The sequence below is a fragment of the Phoenix dactylifera genome, chromosome 1 (assembly GCF_051530095.1).
Source record: "Phoenix dactylifera cultivar Ajwa chromosome 1, Ajwa_hap1_PhDact_Kaust_v1.1, whole genome shotgun sequence".
Lineage (NCBI taxonomy): Eukaryota > Viridiplantae > Streptophyta > Magnoliopsida > Arecales > Arecaceae > Phoenix > Phoenix dactylifera.
The window spans coordinates 55,196,135-55,206,175 of NC_143190.1; the positions used below are offsets into that span (position 1 = coordinate 55,196,135).

The 10,041-nt window shown below is 49.3% G+C and overlaps 1 protein-coding gene across 1 annotated transcript; it reads right to left on the minus strand.

The window, feature by feature from the left end:
• Positions 1-4,587: 4,587 nt before the first annotated feature.
• LOC103714211 (aspartyl protease family protein 2-like) lies at positions 4,588-6,718 on the minus strand. The gene has a single exon (XM_008801393.6). It carries the CDS (start codon positions 6,390-6,392, stop codon positions 4,878-4,880), a length of 1,515 nt encoding a protein of 504 aa, XP_008799615.3. The 5' UTR covers positions 6,393-6,718; the 3' UTR covers positions 4,588-4,877.
• Positions 6,719-10,041: the final 3,323 nt, after the last annotated feature.

The following is a 10,041-nucleotide window of genomic DNA, read 5'->3' on the forward strand; positions in this document are numbered from 1 at the left end:
CTTGTTGGACCCGGGTTACCGGGTTGTGGGTAACGGGTTTAGGACTTACCCGTTACCTGATTTCTCCTTCAACCTCCCGACTGATTCGAGAGGGTGATCTGGTCGCTTCGGCGGCAGCGGCGGAATGGCCGAACGGAGCGGCGACGGAGTTCGCGGCCGCATCTCCGTGGTCGGCGGTGACAGGCGGTGGCCGAACGTGTGCGCGGTGGTCGGCGGGTGTTTCGACGGGTTCGAGTGACAAGGCCGAAAGAAAGGCGGCGATGCTCTTCTTCTTTCCGGCAACGGGAACCACTCGTGGCCCGTCAACACGCTCCGGTGTCCGTGGTCGGGGTGCCGCGTAGAGCTCGTGCGCCAGCCGGAATCTGGGGATCCGACGATGCTCGGCCATGCACCGATGGTGGTTACTGCAGGTGGTGGTGGCGTTGGATACAGGCACCGGTGGCTCGGACGGTTGCTGCAGGTGGTGGTGGCGTCGGGTGCAGGCACCGGCGGCTCGGGCGGTTGCTACAGGTAGTGGTGGCGTCGGGTGCAGGAACCGGCGGCTCGGGCGGTTGCTGCAGGTGGTGGCGACGTCGGGTGCAGGAACCGCGACCACGGCAGTAGCGGGCGGACGAACAGGGAAGATGAACAGGTACCCTTTTTTTTATAATGAACAGGGCTGTGGAGGAGGTGACGGATAGTGAACTAGGGGTTGTGGCTTTGACAGGGCAAGGCCGACGGCTCTGATACCAAGTTGATGCCGAACCGCAAGGGAGAAATGGCTGCAGTGGTTCTAAAATAGAGAACAGAGAAAGAGGGAGGAAGAACAAGAGGAAAAGAAGGGAAGAAAATATGGCAGAGAGAAAGAGAAGAGGGAAGAGAGGAGAGGAAGACGTGGGAAAAATTCTTAATTCTTCATTAAAAACTCTCATCATGAAAATAGTTCCCTATATATAGGGCCCAAATACACAATTTGCATAAATCCCCTTACACAGAAATAAATTCTAATAAGCCCACAAATAACACAAATAAATCCTAAAATGCAAACAAGCGCAGAAATAAAAATAAAATAAATATGCAAATAAAATGGTGGCCTAGCTGATGTCCCCATCATGGGGTGGATATAGTGCTTCTCGAGCTACAATGTTCAATACCTGGCCCGCATTGGATCGGACCACAGCCCAATCCTCATCAGCACCGATGTCATCATCCCTCATCAGACCCCCTTTCGCTTCAAGAAGATTTAGTTGTCATATCCGCACTCCTGGGATATTGTCGAGGAGGTCTGAAGTACAGCGGTCAAGAGGGATGTGATGTATCGAGTTACTCGCAAGCTCGAGTTACTCAAACACCACCTCCATAGGTGGAACAGGGAGGAGGTTGGAGACATCACTAGAAGGTTGGAGGAGACTGAAGGTTCCATCGCCTCTTTCTAAGCTAAGGATGAGAGGGATGGAGGCCTTCTTCTTGGGGACTTGACCAAATTTCGTGCACAGGTGGCCTTGCATCACTCGCTTTTCCACCAATAGGAGACCTTCTGGGAACAGAAGTCCATGGTGCAGTGCATTTTGGAGGATAACTAAAACACCAGGTTTTTCCATCATTCGACTGTTATCAAAAGACAAAGGAACAAGATCCGGAGCATCAAAGATAGTGGTGGCCAGATGACTGAGGATGCGGAGAGCATTTGTCGGGAGTTGGTACATATTTTTAGATCGAGATGGATGGGACAACATGAGAGTGATAATCCATTTGGTCCCTTGCCTGAGGAAAGAGTCTCGGAGGCCAAGAACAATGATCTCATTAGGCCGATCACGACCAAGGATATTCATGAGGATGTCTGGTCTATTGTTGAGGACAAAGCTCCTGGGTCAGATAGTTTTCTTCCCCTATTCTTTAGGAGATACTGGCCCATCATCCAACGTGAGGTGGTGACTTATATTCAGCAACTCTTTCATACATCTGTGATGCTTCAGAAATGGAAGAGAACTTTTGTCACTCTACTAAGAGGTTGGATTCTACTGAGTCAGGTCGTTACATGCCTATTAGTATCTGCTCTATCTTATACAAGATCACTGCGAGGGTCCTGGTAGCCAGATTCAAAGAGATTCTTTTCAAACTTATTAGGCCGGAGTAGGAACTCTTTGTGGGAGGCAGGAGCATATCTCATGATATTCTGATAGCACAGGAGTTTAGGCATGACCTACAAAGAGTACCGAGTTGATGGAGCTTAATGGGGGTCAAGCTGGACATGTAGCGCGCCTACGATCAGATGACCTAGAGTTTTTTGTTCTCCTCCTTGGCAAGCTTTGGATTCCATAAGATGTGGATCCAGTGGATTATAAACTACATTCAGGATCCGACCTTCACCATTTTGGTGAACGGCACGCTTACATCATTCTTCCACTCTACTGTCGGCCTTCAGCAAGGTTGCCCTCTGTCCCCTTATCTTTTTATCATTTGTGCTGACTCCCTGTTCAGAGCTCTCCGGGCTGCCATGGCATCGCAGGATCTTGAGGCCTACAGGCCCACACCGCTTGCTTAGCCAATCTCTCATCTTCTCTTCGTGGATGATTGCTTGCTCCTCGTTCGAGCAACAGTATAGAATGCCTGGAGGTTCAGGAGAATTTTGGAGGGCTACTGCTTTGCATCTGGTTAGCGGGTCAACCTATCCAAATCCGCTGTCCTCTTCGGTCCGAAGACCAAATAGCAACTTGGGATTGGCATCAGGGATATCTTGAGTATGGATAAGCAGGATAGCAACTGGAGATACCTAGGTGTCCCCATTACCGGGAGGAGATTACGAGCAACGGAGTGCAGCAAGATCGAGGAGGGCAGCAAGCAAAGGTTGGAGGGGTGGCAGGCGAGAGCGCTCTCCATAACAAGTAGACTGACTCTAGTCAGATCAATCCTCAATTTAGTCTTGGTCTATCTGATGACTCATATAACCATACCCAGGGCTTCGCTTGTGAAGGTAGAGTTGTTATTCATGAACTTTATCTAGGGTGCGTATGATGGCAGGAGAGGACTTCACCTTGTAGCTTGCGAGGTGGTATGTCAGCCCCGAGACTGTGGGGGTCTGGATATCTACTCTCTACAGTGAGGAGAGAGGTGATGGCAACCAGACATGTGGATCGATTCTTGCTTGAGCCGGATAGCCTATGGAACTCCTTGATGAAGACCAAGTATGGTGACCGGACCTTGGCGACTAACTTCCAGGCTGATCATCGTAGCTCTTTCATTTGAAGAGAGATGTGCTCTCATGCCTCGGAGGTGATGGCCCAGATTCGATGGACAGTTGGAGATGGCCAGTCAATTAATATGGTCAATGACTCCTAGGTGTCGGATATCCCTATTCAATTATGGCCCACCATGGTTGATGTGGAGAGCTCGGCCCTCAGAGTGCGTGATCTATTCAGGCTAGGATAGAGGAGATGGGATGTTGTTCGGGGTCTGGCGTCTATTTAGGGACGACTTAGCAGAGCAAATCCTAGTTGTTCTGGTTCCTCGAAGGGGAGGACTCTATAGTAGGACTTGGAGTTTGACTTAGAGATCAAAGGTGAGAGCTAGTGACCTTGGAGAGCTGTACAGAGCTAAGGCACCTCAGTCGCTAGATAGTGGTTGGTTTTGGACACTCCATGTTCACCCTCGGATTGCTTTATTCCTCTAGAAGGTAGCGTGGGGATGCCTCCCAACGAAGGGAGTTTTAAGCAGACGGAGTTCGAGTCTCCAGCCCACTTGTGACTAGTGTAGGGACGAGGAGACCATCGAACACATGTTGTTTAGCTGTCCGAGAGTGGCCCAAGTGTGGCAGTTGGCAACTAGAGGTTCTTACGAACTCTAACTCCGATGGTATCATTCCTTGATTATCTGAAGGAGGTCTTATTGCCGCCTATGTTGCATGTCACATATGGCTTGACAGGAGCACCAGAACCCTTGAGGGATAGGGGCAAAGCTTGAGGACCGTGGCAGCTAGGGCGATTATGCTAGCAGAGGAGTTCATTCAGACACGAGCTGTTGGAGGTTCTGAGACAGCTAGGGACATCTAGAGGCCCACTCAGTTCTTGGAGCGACTCGGCCGATTCTCATCTCTTGAGAGCCCCCATCCTCAAGCTTTCTCAAGGTGTACTTCGACGGAAGTGTGTATGAGGAGGGTTGAAAAGGTGCTGATTTTGTGATTAGAGACGCTGACTCCAGACTGATCGCAACTAGGGAGAGCCAATTCTATGGTAGCTCTATTCTAGGAGCTGAGCTTAGAGCTGCTTAGGAAGAAATCACCTATGCGTGGGTTAGGTTTGAGGCTGAGCACATCCATTTGGAAGGTGATTCAGCTACTGTGATGAGGCCAATTTAAGGCTTCATTAGAGCAGAAAATAAACACATGCTGCTATAGGATATCAAAGATCTCCTGAAAAATTGTGTGGTCTTTCAAATTTCAAATGCACAACTGATTGGGTTGCCTGGTTCGTTGCGCAACACTCCAACTGCTAGATTTGTGAGAGATATAAGATTGCTCCACTTTTTCTTAATTTTTTAAATATATTTATGCTAGAAGGATACCATATATCAACTTTCAGAAAAAAAAAAAAAAAACTCAACAAAGTAAAATAAAATAAGAAGCTTACCGACAAAGGGAGCCATTTTCATATAAAATTTGCGGAAACGGGCAGCCCGGTTACAGAGAAAAAAGCGAAACCAGAATTTGGAATCGAGATTTTCTTTTCTACAAACTTTACTCGCTTTCCGCTATTTTACTCCACACTTCATCCCTCGCTTCTTTTCAAGCTTCTCAACATAATGATACCGGTATTAAAACGTAACGGCTCCGAAACAACACCGAACGGGACACAGAAGCCTTCGAGCTCTCCGCCCGACGCCGACAGCCGCAGCCACCAGAACTAGCACCCGCGAGGCATGAACCCCACCCTGGACTGGGCGCCGTCGAAGACCACCCGGAACCCCTGCTGCTGGATGTTCCCGATGATGGAGACCCCACTGTCGGTCCCGGCGAAGGCAAAGCAGAACGTCCCCTTGGTGTCCACCGGGATCAGGTAGTTCTCCGCCGGCAGCGACACCGCCGCCCCGCCGCCGAGATGCATCACCACCGTCGGCACCTTCACTTGCGTCCTTCCGGCGAGGTTGTAGCACGTGTCGAACAGCGAGAATCCGCCTGGCGCTTCCCTCAGCTCCGCTGCCGCCGCCTTGAAAGCGTCCCGCATCGCCGCGTACGCTTGCCGCGCCAGACGCGTCACCGACGTCCCCGAGTCCACGATCACCCCTCCCTTCCCCGTCGCCGGGTCCAGCCGGAGGACCGCCGCCGAGACGCCGGCCACCCGGGACCCCCCCACGCTGATCCCCATCAGTTCCACGTAGTAGAACGTGTCCATTCTCGGGTTCCGCAGCATCGGCGTGTACGCTACCGCCGCCCCAGGTCGGGGCACCGCCGAGCCGCCGAACACCACCGACGACGACTTCGCGGGCGAGGCGCCGGAGCCGGAGGACGTCCGGTCTACCAGACAGTAGGAGAACCGGCGGCCGAAGCGCCGGCCTGCCTGGGAAGGGAAGGAGAGTCTCCCTCGGCCTAGCCCCAGCAGCCCCGAGGCCGCCACGAACAGCCCCTCGTTGTCGTGGCCGCACCCTAGCGCGATCCGCCCCACCCGGGCGCCGCGGCGGAAGGTGAGGGTCTCCGTCGAGAACTCGCCGGTGGTAATCGACCCGTCGCCGTACGAGACCTGGTAGAGGCACGACCGGCGGCGGGTGTTGCATCCGGCGACGTCGAGCCGGCGGCAGAGCGGCGCGTCGCAGGGGATGGTAGCGTAGGAGCGGGAGCGGCGAGGATCAAAGATGGGGTCTGTCTGGGAGTAGCACCGCCGGCACGGAGCGCACTGGAGCCACACCACGTCGCTGCCGGTATCGAGCACCATGTACGCGTACCTCGCCGGCGTGCCGATTCCGATCCGGGTAAAGTACTCCCCGCTGCCCTGAGCGAGCCCCGACACCACCGAGGAGCTGAACCCCCTCCGCCCAGCCCTGACGGCGTGGGTGGCGTTTCCCTCCGCCCCAAGGATCTCGTGGAGGTGGGACACTCGGGTGGCGTCGCGGCCGAGGCGGAGGCCGAGGAGGTGCTCCGGGGTGGAGTTGGCGGCGAAGAGGGAGTCCCGGTGGGCGATGCGGACGCGGAGAGACGAGGAAGCGGCTGCGGCACCAGCGGAGATGCCCGTCTCGTCGGCGAGGGTTTGGGTGTCAGTGGTCCAGGTGAGGAGGTCGTCGTCGGGGAGGAGAGCTGGGGGACTCCGGAGAGGGGTGACGACTAGGGTTTGGTACTCGATGGGCTTCGCCGCGCCATCGGCGACGAGGAGGAGAAAGAGAAGAGAGAAGAGGACGAGGTGGGGTCTGGTCACCGCCATCGCCATGGGAGAGAAGACCAGAGTAGTACAGAAGAGTAACGAGTGCAGGGGATATTTAGAAGCGAGATGGGATGCAGCTCTGTAATTAATGGGAAGTTGTTGAGGATTTGGCGTTGCGGCACCCCGCCGAATAAATGTTTTATGACGTAAATACCCTTACACTTCTCTTTATTTACGCTGAACCCTCACTTTATGGAGGCGGGAGAAGAAAGGGCTGATGGGCTCTGCCTTTGTCGTTCGTCGCGGACTCGTCGACTGTTTAAAGCCTTTGTTGCAGGAAAGGCCTCATGAAAAGATGGTGATTATCCTAAAAAAATAAAAGATGGTCATTAGTTGGTTACTTGGAAGCCCCATCTTCCATGCTTTGTCAAAATTGATTTCCATAATAGTATAACTAGAAGTAGAACCAGAGATGGTTCAGAATATGTTATTAGAAGGTCTGATTCCGGTTTGACTACAGTGCAGTGGGTGATAGACTGATAGTTAGGTTCTTGATATATTTATTTTTGAAGCGGAGTTGAGAGAGGCATGCAAAAGAATCAGATATGCGAGACTCGCACCGTAAGCCGATCATATATTTTGAAGAGAGACAATCTGATAATGATAGGATGGATTTTTAGATTTTCACAAATTGCTGAGGTACAGTTATTATTGATAGATATATAGAGATTGATGTGGATCTATATTTTATTTAGTATATATACATTTTAAGAGGTAAATAGAGCTACAAATTGGTTATAGCTATTTAGGTTTATTGCAGTTTCATAATATTTTGTTTTTTAATTTTTTAGAATGTATTCATACTAAATTGATGTGGTTAACTTATAAAATAGCTTCTTGATTATTTTAAGTAGGTGATTTTGATGGTTTCTGGATCAAGGTAAAAGCATTAATTCTGGTTCCAATGTCTAATCATATTAGTCAGCCATTTAAGATCCGGAAGAGTGGACTTGCTATTGAATTGTAGTTCCATAATGTTTGCTCTGTGCTAGAAGATAGGAAGTATGAAGTATAAAAGCGCTCGCCTTGAGTCTTGGCATTAGGATATACGATGATTATTCTTTTTAATACTGTCGAGACGCCGTAGGATATTTATATCACTGCAGTTGGCTATTTTTTGAAGCATCCACAAGAGGCGGTTCACGGTACGAAGGTCACCGAACTGTTCGGCCTCTGACAACTGCTTAGAGATAATAAACTTTGGCGAAGAGTGACGTGGTGGACAGTTGCATCCAATACATTACTTCTTCTTTTTTTTCGCTAAAGCGGGCGATTCATACATAGCGGGTACGAATACACCCTATAGAGTCAGAATACAAAATGTCCCGAAAAGCTCTGGGCATATCTCTCTCCCCAACCCATAGGGTACCACCCGAGTGGCATGCTACATACGATGCGACCCAGTCGGCCGCCCCATTAGCCTCCCGATACACATGCCTAGCCTGTAATGTCACTCCCTCCCTCGCCAACATCCAGATGTCACGAAGTAAGGGATGGTCACCCCCATGACTACTCGGGCCCCTACGGATCCAGCTGACCACCGTAGCAGAGTCACCCTCGAGCAGGATCGAGCTCGCGTGGAGCACCCGCCGCGCGTAGGATAGACCCATCCAGGCCGCGCACAGCTCTGCCCCTGGAACTGAAGTATCAAAAATCTGACAGCCCCCTGCTGCCATCACATCAGCGCCCGGCCCCCTGACAGTAAATCCGGCCCCTCCCCTCCTACCGCCATCCAAAACAGAGCCATCAAAATTGACCTTGAGGAAACTCGGGGGTGGGGGCTCCCAGGTAAAAAATACCCTATGAGGAGCTGCCGAAGCAAAGTGGGAGCCCCAGGTGTCCCGAGCTATCAAAGGTCTGTAAGCAGACTCTACATGGATCATCTCATCAGCTTGGGCACAGGCCCGCTCCATCACAAAACGCTGGGAGAGCCGCCGCTCCCCAAACACCCGGGCGTTCCTGGCCAGCCATATCTGATATGCTGTACAAGACGCCCTAATGGCTGATCTCCTCATCTGGGGAATACCAGCCCAATGCCGAACTGCATCCAGGAAAGTAACCCTCCCACTCCAGACGTCCCCCTGGATCTCAGTCAAACTCCAGACACCTCTCGCCCTCTCGCAGTGGAAGAGTACGTGATCCACTGACTCAGCCATCCCGCACTCCGGACATAAAGGGGACAGGGTCATACCTCGTCTACTCAAAACTGAGCATGTCGGCAACCGCTCCCAAGCCACCTTCCAGAGGAAGAGGGCCACTCTCTGGTGTAGTCCGAACCTCCACACCCAACCACAGTCTAGGTCCGACTGTAACCCAAGCTGAAGAACCCAGGAGACCTCGCAGATCCTCGCACTGGCTCGACAAGTAGTGCTCCAAACTCTGACATCTGGACCTGCAGAACCCGAAAGGGGGATCGCCCGTACCCGCTCCGCAAGATGCTCCCCAAATAGCTGTCCCAGCCTGTCACCATCCAATACATTACTTTTGAAAGCTTATTTTAACAATGCCTACTTTGTGCGAAAGTTGTGCGCCCAATTTTTCAGACTTGGCCATTAGAAGAAGATGTTCCTTAAAAGTCTCCACTCACCCCACAATTTCATGAGTGCCACTCGTTGGGTGACATGACATGCTCTTTGGCTGTCACCATAATAACCATTGCAAGCTGATGGGACGGTCAAAAATAGAATTTTTATAAAAAATTATTTTTTTTAGATAACTACATTTTTGAGGCACGGTAAAACTATTTGATAAATAAATTAAAAAAATATTTTTGCTATAACAAAATAATCATAAAAAATATTACATAGTATTATATAATAAAATATAATACCATATATATTAATACATAAATCTATAATATAGTATAATATTACTATAATATAATATAATATAATTATAATATAATAATATAATATTGTATGCTATAGTATAATAATATAACATAATTTGATATTATATAACATAACATATAAATGTATTATGATATAATGTAATATAAAATATTATATTTATAGTATAATACAATAATAAAGATATAGAATATTATTATTATTATATATTAATAAAATAAAAAAAATATTTTTTGTAATTATAATATTTTATTATAGATATTTTGGTTAAAAAAATTATAAATCAAAATAACTTTCCAACGAATGCTGAATATACTTTTTCGAAGAAACTTCAATTTGGAGTTTCTTCCAAGAAGTTGTTTTAGCTTTTTTGTAAAATTAAAACAACTTTTCGATTTTTTTACCAAACACTCTTATTCTATTCAAAAGTATTTTTAGAGGATCAAAAATTACTATTTGGCCCATCAAAAATTTTGCGAAATAGGGCCTAAGTCAGTGGGGTAAAGGGAATAGAGCAGATACATTTACTCTCGATAATGGATAGGATTATCCTGGTACGTTCAGTTCTCTCCTCGATCCCTATCTACCTACTATACAACTCCCTCATCCCAGTAGCGATAGTGAGGAATATTGAGCAGATCTTCAAAAACTTTATTTGAAAGAGAAGCGGAGGCAGAGGTGGAATCCATCTGATGGCGTGGGAGGTTGTATGTCAGTCGACCAGGTATGGGGGTTTGGGGGTGCAGTCTTTGGTGGCGAGATGGGAGGTCTTAGCGGCACGGCACACCGCTAGATTCGTGTTGGAG